At 51.0% G+C, this 22,127-nt stretch overlaps 3 protein-coding genes across 4 annotated transcripts in view; 2 read left to right on the top strand and 1 right to left on the bottom strand.

The window, feature by feature from the left end:
- Window positions 1-99: 99 nt before the first annotated feature.
- On the bottom strand, window positions 100-2,537 carry ATP5PD (ATP synthase peripheral stalk subunit d). Its single transcript, XM_035342564.1, has 6 exons — window positions 2,461-2,537; window positions 2,011-2,139; window positions 1,509-1,605; window positions 834-905; window positions 439-501; window positions 100-302 (listed from the first exon to the last, which is right to left on the bottom strand). Exons 2-6 carry the CDS (start codon window positions 2,130-2,132, stop codon window positions 171-173), a joined length of 486 nt encoding a protein of 161 aa, XP_035198455.1. The 5' UTR covers window positions 2,133-2,139; window positions 2,461-2,537; the 3' UTR covers window positions 100-170.
- A 114-nt stretch (window positions 2,538-2,651) lies between these two features.
- KCTD2 (potassium channel tetramerization domain containing 2) lies at window positions 2,652-9,032 on the top strand. Its single transcript, XM_035342562.1, has 6 exons — window positions 2,652-2,983; window positions 4,274-4,382; window positions 4,655-4,746; window positions 5,429-5,524; window positions 6,706-6,831; window positions 7,607-9,032. The coding sequence occupies exons 1-6, from the start codon at window positions 2,696-2,698 to the stop codon at window positions 7,634-7,636; spliced, it is 741 nt and encodes a 246-aa protein (XP_035198453.1). The 5' UTR covers window positions 2,652-2,695; the 3' UTR covers window positions 7,637-9,032.
- Window positions 9,033-18,149: 9,117 nt separating this feature from the next.
- The window catches only part of SLC16A5 (solute carrier family 16 member 5), a 9,060-nt gene continuing 5,082 nt past the window's right edge, over window positions 18,150-22,127 (top strand). The window contains exons 1-2 of one of the 2 annotated variants that reach the window (XM_035342559.1): window positions 18,150-18,324; window positions 19,172-19,472. In XM_035342559.1, coding sequence (XP_035198450.1) covers window positions 19,253-19,472 — 220 coding nt within the window. In that variant the 5' untranslated portion in view covers window positions 18,150-18,324; window positions 19,172-19,252. The other variant, XM_035342558.1, reaches the window with a different exon arrangement.

Genomic DNA, 22,127 nt, shown 5'->3' with positions numbered 1-22,127 from the left:
TAAATGAGAGAATCCAGGAAAACCAGCCCGTTTGCACTGCCATCTGCAGTTCTGCATTTCTCAAGACCTTGCAACCTCGTATCTACGATCTCAGCCACAGACAGGAGGGGAAATACTTTATTTAGATCATAGAATCTGACAGTCGTTAGACAAACCGCTTCCAGACCAGCTTACAGATCGGCAATCGGTTTGTGAGGCCAGAACGGATGCTTCTCCTTATCCAGTTTGCTTTCAGGGAAGGCCTCAGCCATGTCTTCAATTGTCATTTGTTCAAAGGGAATCATGCTTCTGAGCTTCTGAAGCTTGAAGTAGGAGCAGAGACAGAAGTGTTACAAGTCACTTGTCAGCAAGGAAGAGCAAAGCACACACAGAGGAGAGGACAAGGTGTAAGCCAGGCAGGAGTAAAGAGAATATTCGCTAAGCAACGTCCAGACTTACGTGCTGTTCGTACTGGGCAATCCGAGCTTTGGAAGCTTGCACGTACTCAGCGGTTTTCTTTGCCTGCAGGACAGCAAAGGACGTGGTGAGCACGGTTACGCTGAAGGACGACAAGCTGAAGTGAGCCTGCAAGCCCACACGCTGAGTTTGCAGTAACATTAGCTACTCTGACACTAGAGAAATCAACAAAACCTCCATCAGACCCCAAACAGCCAAACCCTCCCAGTGCAGAGATGATCTTGCTGAGCCAAAAGCCTGCAAAGACCAGAGCCGTGCTCCGTCTCAGGCTGCCCTACCTACGCAGATGAACATGCAGAACACGCCTTCCTTCCCACCCCTTCCCTGCACGGAGGTCAGAGACAAGCCTGGCATTTGGGCACAGCGTAAGTACTTACAGCTTCCTGCTCCTGGGCATCGATTTTAGCACTTTGTGTATCCACTGGCTCAGGAATCTTCAGTGCACTGAACTGCAGGTTGGAAGAGAAAACTTTAAATGGTTTGTTTGCTTGAAATGATCCTTCACACGTAGGATTGGGTCATCTTCCCTAGCAGCACGGGACCATTCTCTCCGTTCTTCCTAAGACACGCTCACAGGTGTGAGTTAACGAGCTTTCTAAAACTGACCCAGCCGAGGTCTGTGGACCTGCAGTCTCACAGCAGCCAGCTTCCCTGCTGCCAGTGGCAGCGTGTGGCGCTCGCTCTTCCCAGTTCATTTCTACTGAGCATGGCAACCCCTGCAGGCACCAGCCAGCTCTGCACTTTCCCTAGTCTGCAGACCTGCGCTTGTCACCGTTTGCTTCAGGAGAGGCACTACCCGAGCCCACTCCTGCAGACAGAGGAACGTATCGAGTTTTCTTTCTGCAGCTTTCTCACTGTACCGTGCCCCAGCTTTCACCCTGAGAGACGGCACTGAAGTGACCTCCTCAAGGTGAGCGACACCAGCTGCAGGACACGAAGCAAGGGAACCTACCAGAACTGAAAACACCTTAATACTGGCATTCCCCACTCCAAGACGTTCCCCATTTAAGCCTCCAAAGAAGAGCAACGCGCAGGCTGACAGAGGTACTGACCTTCTTCTGGAACTCGTCCACCATGTCGGCTTTAGCGATGGCAGCCTTGTAGTGAGCCCAGTCGATGGTGGGGGGCTTCTCCGGCAGGCTGGCCAGCCTAAGGGGACAGGGGAGAGCTGTCACCGCCAGGGACAGAGGGCAGCCGTCACCACCAGGGACCACAGTAACCTCGCACTGTCGTTTGCTCTCTGCCACGATTACTTTCCAGGGAGTTAACAGAACCTGCTAAGCTTAATTGCAAATATCTCCAAATCAGTTTTCACAGCACTAACTCCGGGGCAGGCAGCGACACCACCCGTAACAGCCCACACACATCAAGCAGCAGACGCCAAAGCACCTGACAAAACTCATCCATTTTTTGTCTCGAAGATGCCCCATTTAACGTCTGTCGGAGCATTTTTAAAACAATAATTACGGACACCAGCTCAAGCCAGGCCCGCAGAGGCTGCGCAGCCCACTGAGGGCCCGAGCTGCTGCCGGTGGGCGCGGGACAGGCACTCACCGGGCCGACAGCGCGTCGCTGCGGGTCTTCAGGGCGTTGAACATGGCTCGCTGGTTGGCGGGCACCCTCTCGGCGAAGGCGGCCCAGTCGATGGCCTTGAGAGCAGCTCTGCGGCCCGCCATGCTGCAGCTGGGGGAGAGAGAGGAGGAGGTCAGAGAAGGAGGGAGCGTTGGGGGGGGGGCCGGGACCGGTGGGGGACATGGGACAGGGACAGGACCGGGAGGGGAGGGGAGCGGGACCGTGCAGGGGTCGCTGCAGAGGGCCCGGGGCCGGTTGTGGGACACGGGACGAGGCCCAGGACTGGGTGGAGGTGCCGGGGGATGGGCTTGGGGCCGGGTGGGGGCCCCCCCCCCCGCCCCGGCCCGGGGGGGGGGGCGGGGGGGAGGACTGGGGGGGGGCGCTGGGGAGGGCCCCGCCGCCACCCCGGGAGCCGCCCCCGGCCCCGCTCACCTTGAGCGGCGCCCGCCGTCCCCTGCCGCTGCCGAGTGACGCGCCGGAAGCCCCGCCCCCAGCACCGGAAGGGGCGTGGCTTCGCAGCTCCCTCCCCCCCCCCGGAAGCGCCTCTGCTTTCCTCTCCTCGCCGCCGCGCCCCGGTTCCGGTTCCGCCCTCGGTGCCCCGGAAGCGGTTCCGCGCACCGGAAGCGGCGGGCGCGATGGCGGCGAGGCGGCGCTGAGCGGGCCCGACATGGCGGAGCTGGCGGCGGCCGAGGGGCCGCCCAGGGGCCGCACCCCCAGCCCGGGCCCGGCGCCGGGTCCCGGGGGGGTGCCGGGGCCGCCCAGCCCCCGCTCGGCCGCTCCGGGGGCTTCGGGCACGGCGCTGGGCACGGCCCCGGCCCCGGCTGCCTCCAAGTGGGTGCGGCTGAACGTGGGCGGCACGTACTTCGTGAGCACCCGGCAGACGCTGTGCAGGGAGCCCAAGTCCTTCCTGTGCCGCCTCTGCTGCCAGGACGGGCCCGAGCTGGGCTCCGACAAGGTGAGGCCGTGCCGGGGTGCCCCCGGTCCCCGTCCTGCCTCCTCCCCCCCGGTCCCGTCTCGCCGAGGACCCCCCCGTGCTGCTGCTGCAGGGGCCGAGCCCCAGCACAGCGGGGAGGGGACGGGGGTGACCCTCCTAGGAAGGGGGCTTGAGGCGGGTGGTGTTTACTGCTGGTTTCAGTTGGGATCTGCTCCTACGAAAGGCGGCAGTGCAGGCGCTCTGCTTGGCTTGAAGGCACCGCAGGTTATCGTAAGGGCTTTGCAGGTGGTTGCCTGTATAATTGTAGGATGTCATAAGGGTTTTGCAGCTGTTGTTTGTGGTCGCTGTTGTAATCACAGGGGTTTGTGGGATCCGCCGCACAGGGCCCTGTAAATATTTTCTGGATGGATCAGACCGAGAACTGCTCAGGTCTCCTGCTGCTTAAGAGCTTACCTGGAAGTTAAAACCTCCTTGTAACAAAACTTCCTCGTGCCCACGATAAGCCACCAGCCTCTGCAAGTAGAGGAGGTGATCACAGACTCCCAGATTTATTCAGGTTGAAAAATCCCTCCGAGACCACCTGGTCCAACCCTCCCCCTGCCACCCTTGTCACCCCCTAAACCACCTCCCCAAGCACCGGGTCCAGAAGCCCTCACAGTTTTTTACTGCTGTAAAGCAGCCTGCTTGGCAGCTCAGACATTGCCGTAAGGAAACGATGGGGAAGATTTCTGCACAGCCTTTGTCAGCCCTTCCAGGCTGGTTCAGGAGATGCTTGAGTCGTGAGCTGTTGGTGAGCCGATGACATTAATTGTTGTACGCCAGCCCGCCAGACACTGCTCGGAGACAGGGCTGGTGCGCTGCACTTTGCATTTTTAGTAGTAGGAAGAAAAACAAACGCCTGCTTCAGGGTTTAACTCTCAGATGCTGTTTTACCAGAACTGGAAATCCTATTTTTTTCTAGATAAACTAGTCTGGAAAACGAGATCAGGCAGAGCATGAATGCCAGCTTTGGGTTTTATTATTGCAGTGAAGAAAAACTGCCAGGCACTGCCTTTCTCTTAGTTACATAAACTCTGTTCATAGAAGTACTTAGTGCGAGGCATCTGCCAGAACCATCAAGCTGCAACCTTTGTAGCCGAGTTCAGATACTGAGAAAAACATTGGATAAAGCCTGCAGTCACTAGTTCAGCCTTTACAGGCAAAGGAATCTGGGTTCTCAAAGAAAAACCGCTCTATTTATCGCTTTCAAATGAAACTATCTTTTCTTCTAGTACCATTTAACTCTGCTTCATTCCTGTGCACACTCAACAGGATGAGACGGGTGCATATCTCATCGACAGAGACCCCACCTATTTTGGTCCAATACTGAACTACCTCCGCCACGGGAAGCTTATCATAAACAAGGAGCTCGCAGAAGAAGGTAAGAGATCATGCCATGAGGTCTCTGATAAGCCCAAGGATAATCTTTAAGTACCCCGTAAGTCACAAGAGGAGGTGACAGCTAGTTGCTCACCTTCTCGCAGCCCGGGAACGTGAGATGGTGGCAAACTTATTCAGCACCCGAGGATTTTATTACACGTGGGTGAGGTTTGGAGTCAGCAGCAGCTGTTGCGTCCTTGTAGCTGAATCAGCTTCATTCTGCCCTGTGTAAAGTAACAGAATTTCCATCTCTGCTTTTCGTTCCCTTCTCAGGGGTCCTGGAAGAAGCCGAGTTTTACAACATTGCATCTCTCGTGCGACTGGTGAAGGAGCGGATACGGGATAACGAGAACAGAACCTCTCAAGTAACGCACATGAAAATTTACGTTCTGAAGTCAGTTTCTGTAGGACGTGTGGCTGTGGGCGCTTCCAGTGGCAGTTTCTTAGCTTAGTTGTCTTTAACAGCAGGAATCCGTGTTTTTAGTTAGATCCAAGGCACAGCTAGGAAAAAGGATCTGTTCTTGTGAAAACGTAACGGGCCACAGTCATCCTGCTAACGCTGCAGGGAAAGGCAATGAGCAGTTCAAGAAAAGGGACTGGGAGCAAAGATGGGGAGTTAAAAACCAAAACACAGAGCTTCAGGAGGTAAAGAACAGTTCAATTCTTCTCCAAACCGTTTCCTTCCCTATACAGCTGTCTTTTTGTGGCAACCTTTCCCATTACGATATTAACATACCCAGTAGATTCAATTTCAGAAGGAAAACATCTTCAAAAAGCAGCAAATGGCTTTGTAAACCAAAGAAGTGTTGCTTTCACTTGCATTTAGGCACCTGGAAGGCTTGGAAGAGAAGCATACCAACTGTTTGTACCCATTTTAGAACTGGTTGGATAGTCCCAAAGATGAAACCTCAGTCCACGTGGCTCAGACTTCCTCAAATAACACAGACAGAGCAGGAGACCCCGCTAGTTTAGGCTAATTAGTTTCCTTGCTTGATACCAGTGCAACGATTATTAAACTCCTGCTTGTTTTTCTTCTCCGTGCTTTAGGGACCTGTGAAGCACGTGTACAGAGTCCTGCAGTGCCAAGAGGAGGAGCTCACACAGATGGTGTCCACCATGTCAGATGGGTGGAAATTCGAACAGGTACCCATCAGCAGTCTGACTCGAGCAGCCGTCTGGTTCCGTAGGATAACTGAAATGTGCTGTCTTAAAAGGAAATACATTCTTCTACCCACCCACGAGTCAGCAGTTTGGGAAATCAAAAGATACCCGTGCGTATGTTGAGTAAATCGTGGTGTGTGGTGTGGAAGTATCCAACAGCTGAAAGGCCAAGGCAGCAGGGAACCAAAAAAATGTTTCTTGTGGCTATCTTTCGCCCTTAACACAAACAAAAACCTATTAACAGTACTTCAGGTCCGTGATGACAGCCCCCCAGTCTTGCTACAGCCAAACTGTATCAGTAGTCATCCGTCTGGGAAGGCTGCTGCCGGCATGTGCCTCACATACGAAGCTCTCCCTTAAAATCCATTACAGCGTGGAAGTCAGGGTGCCCACTACACGTCAAGGTTTCCTAGATACACGCAGTTGATAAGAACCGCATTGCTTTCCTCAGATGTTTTAGGTTTACTATCTGGAAAGCCGAACAGAGTTGTAAAAGACAGATTAGTGCTGCACACTGGGATGTCCTTTTAATGTAATAAGGATAAATAGGAGACAGATGGGACTTCTTGGGCCGAGTCCATACCTCTCATAGCAGTAATATAACAATCCTATTTATGCAGATCTCAAATTCCATCCCGATGGCTTCCATGCAAAGAGTGGTGCCAGTTTGTTGCGTGTCCCTTGGTTAATCCAACATTGCCTGTGGTAAAGAACTGCCTTTGCAGTGTTCATACATCAAAGTCAGAAGGCCAGATTTGAGACAAGTTCAGCACAGACACACAGTCTGGATCAAGAAGTCTGGACCAGGAGTCTGCACTGCCTTGCCCTTCTCCAAATTAGATATTAGATATTGCAAAGCCTGATGTATTTTTACTTCTTTCTGCCCTCAGTGATTGGGAAATGTCCTGTTGTGTTCAGCATTCCAGACATTTCTTCGTGAGGCTCCAGGTGCCACTAGAGGGCTCTGGAGCTTTTCTAGGTCTGCCTTACAAAGGCAGAGGAGAGCCTGTGACACAGGAGGGTGCTGGAAGGGGTTTGGCTTGGTGACACTTCAGGTCAGAGCAGATCTCCCTGGACAGCTATAGCTCACGAAGCAACTGCAGGAATAAAGCAGAAATCAGACTTGTTTATAGCCCTTACCTTGGCTGTCTCCTGTTGCACAGCTCATCAGCATTGGATCTTCCTATAACTACGGAAACGAAGACCAGGCAGAATTCCTCTGCGTCGTGTCCAGGGAACTCAACAATTCCACCAACGGCATCGTCAAAGAGCCCAGTGAGAAGGCAAAGGTAAGGCGCCTGCTCAGACCTATTGACTTGGATCCCCCTGTGCAAAGAAGAACCTTTCTTACACCAGCAGGTCCATAATTTGCAGCAGCAGTTCTGTGTACCAGCTTCCCTATTTCCTCCCATATGCATGAGCTTAAAAGATTTCCTGGTTTGCTGTACATTTCAAATTAAGGAAGTTCCAGCTGAATATGAGAGGGAAGTTTTGGTAGAATATGAGGGCACTTCGTTAATGTGACAGAGCACTGGGACACGTTGCCCAGAGAGGTTGTGGAGTCTCCTTCTCTGGAGATATTCAAAACTGGCCTGGACACCATCCTGCACAGTGTGCTCTAGCTGATCCTGCTCGGCGGGGAAGCTGGACTAGATGATTTTCAGAGGTCCCTTCCAACCTTGGCCATTCTGTGATTCTGTAAGAAAAAGAGGAAAGACTTGACAAAGGAGGACAGCATAGCAAAGACCTTTGAGACTGGTCCCATTTTGTGGTTGAAGCATACTGTAGGGAAGAAACAGACACTTTTTTCTCCCTCAGTCCATTCTTTTTCCTCAGCGTAGCAGCTAAAGTATTTTTAACTCCTGGAAGGCAGCTAAGCAGGATTTCTGGAGAAGGGACTCGGTTTTAGCCAGCCTGCCATTCATTATGGTAGCATAAAAGCCAGCAAGGTGCTCTCATTCCTTCTCTTGTTAGTCCATCTTGCATTTGCAGAAGCTAAAGACTTGAAACACAAACTGATGCACCTGCAGTTGTCTAAATTATTTAAATTCTCTTTTTTTCCAGATTCTTCAGGAGCGAGGATCCCGGATGTAATTCAAGTGTCTACTCCTCTAAAAACCCCAGATGTCAAAAGGGCAATCTAGCTGGGCAGAGCATCTCTCCGCAGTGCAACCTTGCCCCTGTACAGTAACCAAGCCAACACAAAGCAAAGCCAAGCCTGTCCTGCCAACGGCGAGTAATTCTGGTCAGAACCAAAGGCTTCCCTCCTACTCTGGAAACCAAGAAAAGAAGAGACTCTTCCAGTTGGATAGTCCTTTCTACAAGTATCTGTTTCATTTTCTTGGCCAGCGCTGTATTGAATTTTTCCAACAATGGCTGGGCTGGATTCCCAGGTGGAGCCTTTGCAAAGGTTGCTCAGGTCCCCAGGCCCTTGTAGTCAGTCCCACCTTGCACAGGCTGCCGTGGGTGGGAAGAGCTGTTTGAGCTGTGCCATTTCTTGCACCCAGGTCTACCACCACCAGAATAGTGCAAGGGCCTTGCAATGCTCCCCCCTCCTGATCAGCCACTCCCCCCCAGATCAGAACAGGGTTTTAAAAAGAGGAACAAAGCAACCACTTGTAAAAAGAAAAACTTTTTTCATTCTTGCTTTCTATTTGTTCCTTGTTCAATTCCTAAGAGCTGAGTTTAGACACTGAGGGGAGGGAGTTGTGTGTACATCCAACATGGGTCATGCTGTTACTGACATTACGTACGGGCTCCTGGCGTTTTCCAAAGCCCATTGCTTCTCGTGCATAAACAAAAAGAGACCTGTGTTCACCCAGAATGGTGGTAGAATAATAGTTCTGTCCTGTACGCTCCTCTGTTGAAGAGACTGGCAACATCTTTTCCCCTTTGACCATGACCATATCTTAGCCTGGTGCAAAGTCACAAGGTTAGGGACTTGTTGCTGCCAAGTTCAGCTTTGCCTTGTTTGTCTCCAGCAGCATGAGCTCCACTGCCTTCCTTCTCACCAGAGTACTTAGGGCAGAATTTCTTTTGTACTGTAGCAAGCAGGTAGGTTTGTTTTCGCCCACGAGATTCTTTGCGGAGGAGATCCCCTATTTACACGCAATGATTTATCTGCGGCCCCCTCGTGTACCCACCTTTAAGAGACCACCTCGAATTACAGAGGGGCATCACAGAGCTGGGGAGGGGTGGTGGTGGTGAAAAGTTGCCAAACTGTTGTAATGTTTCTTGTCCAAAGTGATGTATCGACTCCTGTGACTTCTTTTTTTTTGGAATGCCTTGGATGGATGTGCAAAATGTTTGTTTGTGCCTCTTGAATCTAATGTTAGCCAAACTGCAGTCACTGCTTCCCCTCTGTTAACCTGTGCCATCCCTAACCAAGGGCATGTCCCTTCTTGTCTGGTAAATGGAATTTCTTAGGAATTCACTGCTGCATGTTTTACTCCTTTCATCCCGGCTTTGTTCTTTGTAGCCTAAGTGTCCTGGTATTTGGGTCTTTTGAGTCAAGTCCCAAACTGACAGTAAACGCAAAGCCTCGGAGATGCTGGAATTCAGACATCGCTCAGAGCAGGTGATTCTCAGTAAGGTATCAGAAAATTCCTCACCTGGACTGAGGAGCTGGGCTTCTTCCTGGAGGAATTCAGCTACCTGTGGTCTCCTTAAAGTGTTAAGATAGAAATAGGCATGTTTCCCACCTGATCACTTACTGCTGGCAGGGCTACCCTCAGGGGTAGCAGAACATTACTAAAGGTCTGACAGCCAGGTCAGCAGAAGAGGCACTGAGCAACACTGCTGCACTTGGCCTCTTTTCAGTCCTTCTGTGTGTACACTGACCTGTCCTTTCCCATCCTTCTTTGCCAATATACCTCCTCCTCTGGAGGTGCTGCCTCATTCTCAAGAGTGACTGGTCAATTATCTGTGCTAGTTTAATCCTGGTAACAACAGACCACGCCAAATGTCTTTGAATTCCCATCGTGTCAGTTACAGGCTGTTGAAACACAGCTGGCTTGCCATCATGCTGAAGAACCCAGCTCTCCTCTCCATCTTCCCTGTTTATGATGTATTGAGATGGTATTGGTGTGATTAGACCATACGCCTTGGCTGGGCCTAAATAACACTGTGATGTGTATAGATATCTCTCCTCTCAGTATCTCGTAGCCTCAGTCATTGTCCATTTGTGCTCACAGCTGAGAAATCAAGTGCATGTATGCAACTTAACAGCCTAAAAAGCCCTCTTAACTCTCACATTAATCTGTCTTCTCTCCCTTCCTTGGAGGAGGGAGTTTCCAAGAACTGGTCAAGAAATAGCAAACTAAAGGCAACAGGAACTGCTTGAGCTGCATTTGTGTCATCAGTGCCAGCTGAGCACCTTGCTGTTCAAACCATGGAGCTCATAGCAACACTAGCGATCGTGTGAAGGGAGACATTCTGTCCAGTACAGCTCGAGTAGATAAAAACCAATACCTCGTTGCTTCTTTTGTATCTCCAAAAGCGCCATGTGTGTTGAAGTCCACCAGAAGACTGCCTGATGCAAGAGCCATACCATCACTCTCCCCACCAAGCCACAGGGAGCCTAAAACTACCACCACCAGTTGAGTGGAACAGCTGTTTAACTGATACACATGAAAGACTCAACGTTGCATCTTGGTTCTCCTCTCCACACTGCTCTCTGCAGCAAGGACCTGTCAGGGGATTGAAGTCTCCTTGGCTTCAATGGCGTGGTCTTTCAGTGCAACAGAAAGAGTTAACAATAGAAAAACGATCTGGTTGTTACTGGACACTCAACTTCTTGTGCGACATTTAGGGCCAGGCATGAAATCCATCCCAGAAGGTCCATTCCCAGTGGAGGATTTCTCTTTTGCTGACTGTGCTGTCACCTTTGCCCTGAGACCAAGGGCTGGTCTCAGCATTATGCACAAGTTGCATCCCTTCTGTGCTCAAGACAGGGCTTCTCCTTCTGTTGCCTTTCACTCGGTCACAACTATATCAACCATCACTGAATTAGGAATAAATTTGTCCCCTTCACTAAAAAATAAAAAAAAATAGCATATTGTGAGCAAGCAAGAGTAGAGCTACTGGATATGCAAGAGTGCTTGCATCTCTTGGGAAGGTTCACTTGAAAGCATTAATCCTAGGAACGGAGAGCATGACCTTTTGTTTTTTAAACTTTCCCAGTGGCCTGAATTGTTCCATTATGGCAAGACTGGAAATAACCTCTTAAAGTGTCTTTGTTTCTGCACATTTTTAAAAATAGATTTTCTCAGGGGTGACTGAGTGGGCTGAGGCAAAGGGGGCATGGTTCGTTGCAGGGCGACAGGACGGAGCAGCTCCCCAGTCCTGCAGCTGGGCCGTGGGCTCCTCCCCTCAGGTTTGCCTGCAAACCCGGAGGTTTTGTACAGTTTGTCACGTGTCAGTGCCCTTTGCTACTGTTTCTCTTTGTTTATTAAATGTGTTTGAATAACACTTGAGATGCTGTGATTAATTTTTTTTTTTCAATAAAGATTCTGAAATGGATTTGAAAAATTTGAAGAAACAGTCTGCAGCCTGCTGCTTTCTTTGCATCCATTTGCAGCCTTTCCAAAGCAAATGGTACATTACAGGGGAAGAAACACAAAGTAGGAACCCGCATCTGGCTCCAATTCATTTATAACACTGATTGGCTAAGAGGAAAATCTAATTAGATTTTGGAATCCTTCTTGGTTACTTTCAGAGAACAAAGGCAAAAATCAAAGTACTTTTCTGATTTCCTCTTACACAAAAGAAGCTGAACCTTTTACCACTTCCACTGACACCCACAAACAAGCAGGATGTTAACACAAGCATTAAACATGAGCCACTAAGAAAGGACAAGGATGTCTGTGTCTTTTCATTTGCTAAACCCATTCTTGAGTGGTCCAGCACGCATGGCAGAAAGGTCTGATGGTCTGACAGCCTTGTCCCTTCCTGTCTCACAAAAGGCCCTCACTGAACATCTGCAGAAGCCTGCAAACAACTCTCTGCTTTCCCACTCAAGGCCAAAGACACAGCATTCTTGCCATCACCAAGACAAAAGCAGAACAAACATGAAGGGAAAAAAAAAATGCAGTTTCTTAAGAGCTTCCTCCTCTGTTCTGAGACTGCAACTGTTTGCTGGGAGAGAGAGTGCCCCGGGCATGTAGAATTTGCTCTGAAATCCTGGAGGGCATTTTAAACACTTGATCTACCTCCACCCTGAACGCAGCCTTCCCCATGCGTGTCTTCAGCAAGACGGGATTAGCTGGGATTTAGATTCTTTCCTGTTTACAGAGCACTGCAACTCAAAAATGTGTGAAACAGAGGTACCAGCAGGTGGGCGAGCAGCAGGGAGGTGAGGAGATGAAAACTTCAGGCTTTGGTGATGCTGAAATGTGGATAATGGTGACCATTCCAGCCCAACACAGGGGTGGGAAAAGAGAAGGAGCAAAGATGTAAGTGAAGAATGGGTGAACATGAAGTTACTTTGGACCACAGGTAGCTGTTGCCTGCTGTAGCTGCTCTAAAGGCTGCCCCGCAGGCACGCTCCCTGCTTCCAGTTCTTCCCCACTGTGGCAGAAGCCCCAAAGCAAGGAGCAGGGAAGGGCTGACACGTCCCCCGCCCAGGGTTTAACACTGGAGTTACGTGACACGAGACACTCTCCCCCACAACACCACAAAAGGAAGCTTATGGGCATGCAGGAGAGAGCAGAAAGCACAGCTGAGCCACCTCACCACTTCATATGAGTTGATTTAGGACACTACCCTCACATCTCCTTAATAAATCCCCGTATCTCCATGTCAAACCTGACTGCAGGGCAGGACTGCCAGCAGCCTTGCCCCAGGCAGAGCCACGCTCAGGTGCAGGAGGCCCTGGCTGTCCTTTAAGGCCATGTCGGTGGGAAAACACTTTGAACAGAACCCTTAACCAGCTCCAGGTCCGCCAGCTGGTCCCTCACAACGCCCAGTGCAATGCTGCAGCACCGTGCCGGAGACACAAGTGTCACTCGGCAGTTTCTGTGGAAACCACCACAAGGAGCAGCCAGGCCTCTGTGCCATCACCCGCTTTCCCAGCCAAAGCTGCACAACACACAGAGCTCCTCATAAAAATCTTTTTTTTCCCCACCTTCTTGCTACAGAGAACACAGGCAATACCTGGCATTACCCAGTCTTGCTGGACGGGCAGCAGCAGCACAGCATTACCCCACCCCACTAAAGCAAACCTCACGCACCACCTCGTAATGAGCCGGCCCTGCTGTTCCCAGGGGCTCAGCTCTTCCTGCTCCCAACCGCAGGCGGCTCCGAGCAGCAGAAGGGGAAGAAGGAGCCACTTCGCAGCAGACCTGTGGCAGAGGGACTTTCAAACCCTCCTTGAGCAACATTTTCTGCATTCAAAGGGCACAAAAGGGGCACTCCCACACCCCTCCTCTGGAAAAATAGACAGAAACCCCCTGGCCACCACGCTGCATCTGGGGCCTGCTGGCTCCACGCTGCCAGGCTCACCTCACAGCACCACACGAAGCTCCCGTTAGTCACCGGCCGGCAGCTCTGCCAGCCTGTGCCAGTTTTGCCCAGAGCACGATTCATTTTTTTTTTTTTTTTTTTTTTCCCTGCCTGCTCACGTCTGTGGACAAAGAGGAAACCCAAACTGACACTGAAGATATGGAAGTGTTTTTAGCAGCCAAGGCATCTATTGGCATCCACCTTCTTGGCCTGGAGCTCCAGCAAAAAGGAGTGGAAAACCACGGCTGCATTTCTCCTCTCCGCACACATCTGGGAGGGTGAAACCCAGCAGCACAGAGGCCTGGCCACAGCTGTGAGTGCCTCTTGCACAGCGCCCACGCTCTGCCTCAGGCCCTCGACAAAGATCAGCCTGCTGCTCACCCACCTACCTTCACCCTGAAGTCATCAGGCAAGATCTATTTGCAGACAGAAAACCTGTAGGTATTTGTAACCCAGCTTACTAACTTGTTTGGGAAACAAGGACCTTAGTGACATCCGTCCACGTAGATCTAGTTTTGAGATGGTCACTGAAGGTTTAACACAAATTTGTCTGGGCAAATAACCCCCACATACCTGATCCTGTCTGGAGAAACATGTTGGCTTCTCCAAAGAACAGTGAAGGAGCTATAATCCCCTAGCAATTGCCTTCAGGTATGGTTTTATAGGTGAACAAAGGCATCGATATTTGCCCCTCTGGCAACATTCCCTACTGGAGGTTCCCATCTCTCCTAGGAGCTCCCCAAACTTCACCAGATGCAAGCCCATCATCAGTCCAAAGTTGGATGATTCCTTGCATTTCATAGGCCTCAAACAGCTCCTCGGGGAGCTGAGGGTTCAGCTGGCAGTGGCTGGCCTCCACATCACATAGAAAACCCTCAGGACAAGTGAGCACTTTCCACCCGTGATTTAGCTCAGGACAATGAGGGCAGCAGGTCCTTCAGCAAGGCCAGGACAACATGCACCAGTGGTCTCGATGAATTCAAATGGCAGCAGCTACAACCGAGGAAAGCCAGAGCTAATTTGGGGAAGGAACAGTCCCAGTTCCTCCCTTCCAGTGGTACTTTGATGCATTAACTTCCTTGCAGCCAGCAGTCAACACATCCCACCCACCCAAGCATTAAGCCATGACATCTGCTGCAGACAAGATTCTTCGTTATTTAAAGATTCACAGCTACTAACAAAGGACCCAGTCTGTATTCCCTGCATCTTGCCTCACTGAATTAACAGACAGAGCAGGCAGCTGGCACACTGCATCTCTACATAACCTAACACGAAGGGAAATAGGTCTGGTGGTGAGAGTGCAAGGTACCCACGGTAAGCAGGCAGCCCAAAATGAAAGCAATGCCTGCCTGCCATCCTCCCCAAAAAGGGCTGTTCCCCACCAGTATCCACCCCATAGCAGCCAGCAGCAGGATTTATACCTAGGTCAAGCAGCTACCCAGAGGGAAACACTTCTCTTGATCCTTCCCTAAGTCACTTATTCCCCGTTGATAAAAACCAAGGGGGAATGACAATTAAGAGCTTGGTAGATAAGGTCTGCTGCAGGAAAAATCCCCCTATCCACTGCTCAGTGCTCTGGACATCAACCTGGAGCAGAGACAAGCTGCACAGGGCTGGGATCTCAGCCCAGTGCCCCACTATGTCCCACATCCCCATCCACCAGCTACAGTTTTCATGTGGGTAACAACTTAAGGAAATTCCATTTCATTAAATGGTCCCTGTCTCTGCCCAGCTGAGGCACAGACCCACAGGGCAGCACAGGACACTGTGACAGATCAGGGCATCATATAATGAGCCAGAGCCACCTCCTGCATGGATTTCCCCAAGTACATCTTTCTCAGACTCATCTCTAGAGCCATCCCTGTTGCCTCAGGTAGAGCTGGGTGCTGACCTCCCCCCTGCATGGGGCACCCCAGGAGCACCCAGGGAGGAAGGCAGCAGTCAGGAGGGCTGCTTGCACTGTTTGCCAGCCTGCATGCAAATCCTTACAATCAGCCACCAGGGCAAGGAGCCGGGACAAGCCACATCTTGCTGGATTCCTCCGAGTCGATGGAAGCTGTCAGTACACGCACTTAGTACCAGCTGTCTCCTCAATCCCCGTTTCCTACCTCCAAGACAAGCAGTGTTATCCTCAGTGCTGGCTAAAAGTCATGAAATCTGGTCCCAAAAATCAGATTTCTTACCTGGTATCACACCCACATCCTTTGTGCTTGGTGAGCACAATGCAGCTGAGATCAAGCCAGGAGAGCAGGGAGCAACACAAGAGCATCTGTCTAAAGACTATGGTGGGCAAGGAGCCAGGCTTATATGCAACTGGGAATCAAACTGGGTGGAGAAGGTGTGGGAGGAGGATCCAGGTGAGTCTGGTCAGATTAATTAAGACCAATTAGTGCAGTCAGGGCCCTGATACCCTTTGCAAGGGGATGATATGGGAGTGATGCTATGGGAACTGCTTAGGAAAGTCTGGTGCTAAACCAGCACTCCCACGGCTCTGGCACTGTCCCATTTTCTCAGCCCTAGCAGAGCTGGTCTGTAGGGGATTTGCCAGGGTTATGCAGCCTCTGTCCCTGGTCTCAGGAGTCTGTTTTCAGGTGCTCAGAGAGCTCAGTTTCCACCAGGTCTGTCTGTGCTCTAGAAAGGGATTGGAGCAGGGGTTTAATCTGAGTGTTCCCACAGCCTGCTGGAGCAGGTTGGAGACATCAGGACTGAACATGGGGCAGGAGCAGCTCCATGCCCAGCTCCCTGCCCCAAGCTGCTCTGCAGCCCAACAGCCAAAATGTCACCGAGTTTCCACAGCTTTAAATAAAAGAAAGAAGATACGCAGTTCCTCTGTGAGATACAATCTGTCAGTCTTTGCTAATCTGGGTGCCTGGAACAAATTCAGCTAGCCTCAGAAGCAATTTGGGAGCTCTGAGGCATTTTCTACTTCGGTTTCCAAGCACATGGTCTGCCCCAAAACTGCTTCTGAGACTCCTGGGTTTGGGACAGGCTTGCAGAGCCGTGACACCGGCACATGGACGTGCACAGGGCTTGAACTCAACCACCTCCGCTGCCCCTGGAGGGCTGTGTGTGATGGCTGACAAGTGACATCCTGCAGACACCAGCACTGTGCCAGGCTGCACCACTGGAGCCAGTGCCTAAAGCAGAGCTAGAGCTGGGGGCTCTGCTCTTAGCCCTCCGAGTGACCTTGGGAAAGTCACCTGGGACACAGCACAGCCTACCCGGCAGAGGACTGCAAAGCAAGTCCAGATCTCAGGATGAAAAGGTACTTAAAAAGTCACTTATAAAGGTGTTTACCAAGTGCTTTGCTTTCCTACCCCCAACAGACGCTGAGTGACCCTTAAAAATTTTACCGCCCCTCTCAGTTTACAGTAAACGCCTCACCTCTGTGCACGCAGCCTCTTTTACATTCATAAAATCCACGCCCGGCTCACACCGGGGCTGAGGTGAGGCGGCAGGAGGATGCTGCAAGCCGCGCAGCAGGATGCAGAGACCTAACGTACCATGACCGAGGAACTTTCCTCCAGTTCCCCTCCCTGCTCCCGAGCCGCAGGCATCCCCTGGGCTTTGAGCCTCCCCCAGAAGCCAGAGTCCTGATTTCCCTGCAGCATCCTGCTGCCGTGTCTCCATCCTGAGCGGTTTTAGGCAAAAAGGGTGCTGCTCTGCTCCCACGGAGGTACAACCAGCCACCAGCTCTTGCTGAGGCTGATGTAGAGATATCATTGTCATCCGCATACTAAGTATAAACCTCTCCCTAGGAAGTGAATGCCCCGTGCCCTGTGTTTCTCAGCATAAATTGCTGCCAGCAGCCCTGCTGCGTGCCCTCAGCCCAGCAGCTGCTGGTCCCCCGCCACGGCTGAGGGAAACTGAGGCACGGAAGGTGGGGGACGAGCACTGTGCGAGCACTCCTAGTGCAATGCCACAACCAACAGCTGCTGGGGCTGCTGTGTTGCAGCTAGGGAAACCTAGCAAGGCTTGCACCCCGGTGTCTTGGTGGTCACTGGAAGAAGAAACAAAATTCAGACCTGAATAAGAGAACAACTGGCAGAGAGCAACCGGAGACTGAAACCAGCCATGTGCTTTGCTCCCTCTTGTCCTGCTCAGGACACCCACCTGTCCCCAGGACGGGGCTGACGCCATAAGCCCTACAGCAGGGTGCAGAGACCTCACGTGCCGTGAGCAGGAAACTTTCCTCCCGTTCCCCTTCACACACTGGGACAGGAAGCACCTTTGCACCAGTTTGCCTGCTCCCAATGCCACACGCTGTTTGCAGTAGGCACCCAGGTGTGTCTTTTGCTGCGAGCTTCAATCCAAATCCTGACGCGCTTAGCACGAGATGAGCACGTGCTTGTGAGGCTCTGACTCCACATTTTTGTTGGCCCTGATCTTCAACGTGATCGCTGCTCGACACCGGGAGCAGGCTGAGAAGGCAGCACCAAAGTGAGCAGCAGCACAATGCGCTTGCCCTGCCCGTCCCGTCCAGCTACCCTGGGAAGGGTTAAAAGGCGGTTTTGCAGAGCTGCTGCTGTTCAGGGGCACAGCCGGCTGAGCTAGGCTGGAACAAACCCGTTCCTTCACTTGTGTGCAGGCAGAAGGTGGCGAGGAGGCCACGTGGCTCTTGGCAGCGCATCTCCGGGGCTCTCACAGCAAAAAGCCCAGGAGATCCTGCAGGTCAGGATGCCGAGGGGAGGTGTCCCATAGGTGGATGAAAGCCATGGCAAGCATGTGCCCCCCTGGGACAGCCCCCCTGATGAGCACAAGGACACGCAAGGGGAGCCAGGGCTCCAGAAATCTTCTGCTGGACAAGCTCAAGTGTTGGACAGGGCAGCTGGGAACAGAGAGGAGCTGTGCTTCTGCCTTTTTTTCAGGTTTGCTGTTGCCGGGGAGAGGTTTTAGGCTGTCATCCAGCTAATTCACACCAGAGAGACAAGCACTTGAATTAGTCGCATTATCTGCACCCAGCTAAAGTGGACAAAGGATTAAAGTGTGCTGAGCACCACCACCGTGATTTGCATGTTAGAGCCCCTTCCCACGGCCCCCCTCAGCTTGCAGCCCCCCCCCCTTTTTCTTTTCTGGTTGCGAGCCAGCCGGCAAAAGAGCCCTGTTTACAGAAGTGATGCCCGGGTTAATATTGCAAAAGACTTCATCAAAGCTTTTTAGTCGCTACTGAAGCAGAAGTATCTAACCGTGGGCAATGAGCTGGCCGGGCTGCGCACGCAGGGGATGAGCCGCCCGCGCTGCGCACACAACCACGCGCTGCTGGCCCTTCGCTTCAGCCCAAGGTATGAAACTTACTCTCGTGAGCCTGCTGCCATGAGAAATTTGAAATAACGAGCAAGGACAAACTCTTATTCATTTTTAAGGCTGCACGCAACACTCAGTTGTGGCTATTGTTTTAGGGGAAAGGCATTATTTGAGTGTTAAATAAATATTGCACTGTGCAGTGACCTTAAGGGCACTTTTCTTGAGCTCATCCAGCTGCCAAAGATTTTTTTTATGTGTTTATTCATGTGGAGAGGATGGGGAGTGCTATTGCTATATGTTTCATGCTGCTGGTCTCGAAGAAATCAAACCTGGGATCTCTCAGAAGCAGCTCTACCAAGGTAAAGCAAAAGCATATCTGAGATTGCTGGATCCTAATTAATTAATGGCTTTTGAAATGTTTTTTCAGCACTAGCACTTTGAACTATACACAGGAGCAGTTGTCATTACAGGTTCACACCGAGCCCTGCTGCACCATGCGAGGTTTATGCGTTTCTATTTTTCTTGGCATTTGCAGAGTTTTTCGTTCTCCTCTCAGTGAGGACTTGGTGACCTTAGCAATTGCCAGCAAGGGGACTCCATATGATGAAAGCAGGTAAAAGGGAAAATAAGGGCGGGAACTAGGTAAGGCCAATTCATACCTCAGAGGAGGTGTGGTCCCATTCTGTACCTGGCTGTGCTCGCAGTCTTGTGCAATATAAAAGGGGAAGGCAGGCGTTTCTCAAGTAATCTGTTGCCAGGATCCTGTAGCGAGAAGGAAGGGAGGTGCTGGAAGAAATGCAGAGCAAGAAGTCCAGAGCTGCAAGAGGTTTGGGACACGCTGGTGTCTTTGAGCCTGGGGACTACCACTAGCCCTTCTCTCTGTAGGTCCGTTCCCTGGGCCAAGGGTTGCATGGTAGCTGCAGTCGCTTCCCCAGCGGGCCGGCCTGGGAGAAGAAAGCAGTCGTCATGTCCCGAGGAGGAGCAGCAGCACGGGGAGCTGCCAAGCCCCAGGACCGGGGCTGGGCATGGATGGTCCTGCTCGCCGCAGTGCTGCTGCAGGGGCTGACGCTGGGCTTCCCCTCCTGCATCGGCGTCTTCTTCACGGACCTCCAGCACGAGTTCCAGGCCTCCAACAGTGAGACGTCGTGGTTCCCATCCATCATGGTGGCTGTGCTGCACGGAGGTGGTGAGTAAAGGCCATGGCAAATGTCCACTGCTGTCTTTTGAGGTACCGGTGTCAATGAGGGGCTGTTATGAGGGCGCTTTTAGTATTTCCCTGAGGAGGAAGGTGGAAGGGACTGGGAGATCTGGCTGATTGGCAGCACACAGGCATCTCCCAGCCACTTTTATCCATGCCCGCAGAGTCTAAAGCCAAGTGTCTGCAGACCCCACGCTCCCCTTTGCCACTCTAAGAGATAACCAAGACCTTTCAGCAAAGGTTAAGGTGAGCTTGAGCTCTTCCTTCCATCTTTTCTCCTTCCACATGACCACTGCATTCTTCAGGGCTGAGAAGCTGCCCAGTTTGAGCCCCTCCAGGCTGCTGGCACAGGGTTAAAGCAACCCCCAGGCGGTGGCGTGGAGCACACGCCTGTACTGGGTCTGGCAGGTATCAAGGTGCGGGCAGCTGGTTCAGTGAGGGTGCAGGTCAGGCAGGTCTCCAGGTGAAGGGGGACAGAGAAGGGTGGTACACTGCAGACAGAGCACCAAATCACCCCTGGAAAACTAAGCACTGTTCTTTCCCCAAAGAAAATGTGGGGGTTGCACAGGACAGGACACCCAGAGCCACATCCAGAGTGATACCTCTGCATTGAGGAGAAAACCACACCCAGCAGCTCGAGGACCTCCAGACGAGCAGTCCCGTCTTGCTGCTGACCCCTCCACATGCAGTTCCTGTGCTTATGTGATAAACAGACTACTTGAACCCCACCTAGCAGCGGGGAGCAAAGCATCTAAGCCACCCGGGTATCTGAGCTGCTCCCTTAGTTCATTCCTGCCCCTTTTCCAATACTGGTGAAAGGTGACACTACAGTATGGGGGTGGAAATATATAAAAATAAAAGCAGAGCCCCCAGTCATGCTGATGGGTTCGGTGTCTCCTGGGTAGGACTTGGCTGACAGCATGACATAGGGAAAGAGCTTGCACCTTAGCAGAAGCAGCTGGTCCAGAATTGCAAGGCACAGACAGAAAGAAACAAACCTCAGGGGAAGCAGCTGCGGGAGGAATTGTCACCAAAGTTCAGCAGAAATAGAGCCATGTCTTGGGTCATTGAATTCAGAAACTGCTGGGCATTCCCTGTGCTGGCTTCCAACCTCTGTGGCCTGGCTGCTGTTAGTGGGAAGGAGCTGAACAGGAGCTGGTGACTCTGGGAAATGGTCTGAAAAGCAGATTGGTCCCAACAAGCCGGGGAAGGACAAATCTGGCTGCATCTGCAAGAAAATATCAAGTCTCCTATTTTCTATAATGAAGTAATTGTTTTCTAGGAGGCTGGTTCCACAGTGAGAGGTAATATAAAGACAGCCAATAAGTAGATCCAAAAGTTATAAATGACACAAGGAACAAATAGCCTCATGGTGATTCTATTCACTAACAGAATTTGTAAGAGCATAACCAGTGGATTACAGGAGCATTGATACTTCACTTGCCAGTTGCATCTCCTATTGCAGGCTCTTACAGCAGAGAATTTGTTCTCATCCCACAATCGCTTAAATTGGGACTAACACAACTGTAAGAAGAAAAAACAATGAAAAATCAGAGTTAAAGGACTCCCTCTCAGGCCAATTCTTTTTTGCTGCAACTTCTGACCTTCTTTGCAGTGGGCCAGGCTTTGTTTGATTCAGGTTCTCAGGTTGCATCCATCACCTTGGCATTTAAACCCTTTCCAAAACTGTTTTCTGTTGTGTAACCAGGATCTCTTAAAGATTCTTCTCACTTTTCTTCTCCTTCACTCTTAATTCAGAAGGCCTGAAAGGAAAATAAATATTTGTTGCAAAAATAGTAAACAGCAAGAGAAACGGACGGAGTGCTTCATTCTCAGAGTCATCAGCTGAGTGAGAAGCTCCATGCAGGAGAGCTAACCTCAGCTCAGCAGAGATGTGCAAGGAAACAGGGAAGGGCACAGTGTGAAGAATAACGCTTAACTTAGGAAGGCAAACATATTTCACTACCCATGCCATGTTCCTAGGTAAAAGCCATTATTAATTATTTTGTTATAAGACTCATTTGAGAGACCTCTGGATCCTATGGCTGACTCCAAAGGGAGAAATGTAGGAATTCAAGCCCTTACAGGCTTCTGCTTCTAGATATTCATGCAAACATAACACTCTGGAGTCACACTAGTACAAATGCAGCAGCTTTGTTGGAAATATTTTTGCAAAGAAAATCACAAAAGCCCCAAGCAAGTGAGAAATAATATTTGAAACTTAAAAAGCAAGTTAACGGAAATAAATAATGAAAAACATACAGGAATTTTTGAGCCAATCCCATGATTCTGGCATGTCTGATTTATGATTTCTGGCTACTCAGGTTGGTTAAACAGCAGTACCATCCTTAATCTCCTCAGTGGGAGGAAAAATAATGCAGTCACCAGTTTTCTGAGCCTGGTGAATACTTCTTCAAAGGCTAGTTGAAATCCAAGGTGAAAATCTCCCAAGCAGATCAAAATACAGACAGCTGCAGTCCCAATTTTAATAATGTTCCTCTGCTTGCTTGACTATGTGGATTTTATTTCCAACCAGGTGTTGTTTAGGTCATAGATTGATTCCTTATTCTGAAACTTGCAGTCATTCTGAATTTGCCTACATAACCTGATGGGTTAGAAAGGGGGGGGGGGGGGGGGGGGGGG

Source organism: Oxyura jamaicensis, chromosome 18 (assembly GCF_011077185.1).
Source record: "Oxyura jamaicensis isolate SHBP4307 breed ruddy duck chromosome 18, BPBGC_Ojam_1.0, whole genome shotgun sequence".
Classification (NCBI taxonomy): domain Eukaryota; kingdom Metazoa; phylum Chordata; class Aves; order Anseriformes; family Anatidae; genus Oxyura; species Oxyura jamaicensis.
The sequence above is the reverse complement of the archived record's forward strand: the minus strand, read 5'-3'. Positions and strand labels throughout refer to the sequence as shown.

Excerpts from the sequence above, each read along its gene's own strand:
- KCTD2 (XM_035342562.1), top strand. The coding sequence starts at position 2,696 with ATGGCGGAGCTGGCGGCGGCCGAGGGGCCGCCCAGGGGCCGCACCCCC. Across the intron at positions 4,383-4,654 it reads CAAGGAGCTCGCAGAAGAAG|GGGTCCTGGAAGAAGCCGAG; the intron begins GTAAGAGATCAT and ends TTCCCTTCTCAG. Across the intron at positions 4,747-5,428 it reads ACGAGAACAGAACCTCTCAA|GGACCTGTGAAGCACGTGTA; the intron begins GTAACGCACATG and ends TCCGTGCTTTAG.
- ATP5PD (XM_035342564.1), bottom strand. The coding sequence starts at position 2,132 with ATGGCGGGCCGCAGAGCTGCTCTCAAGGCCATCGACTGGGCCGCCTTC. Across the intron at positions 1,606-2,010 it reads AGCGACGCGCTGTCGGCCCG|GCTGGCCAGCCTGCCGGAGA; the intron begins GTGAGTGCCTGT and ends CTGTCCCCTTAG. Across the intron at positions 906-1,508 it reads TGGACGAGTTCCAGAAGAAG|TTCAGTGCACTGAAGATTCC; the intron begins GTCAGTACCTCT and ends TCCAACCTGCAG.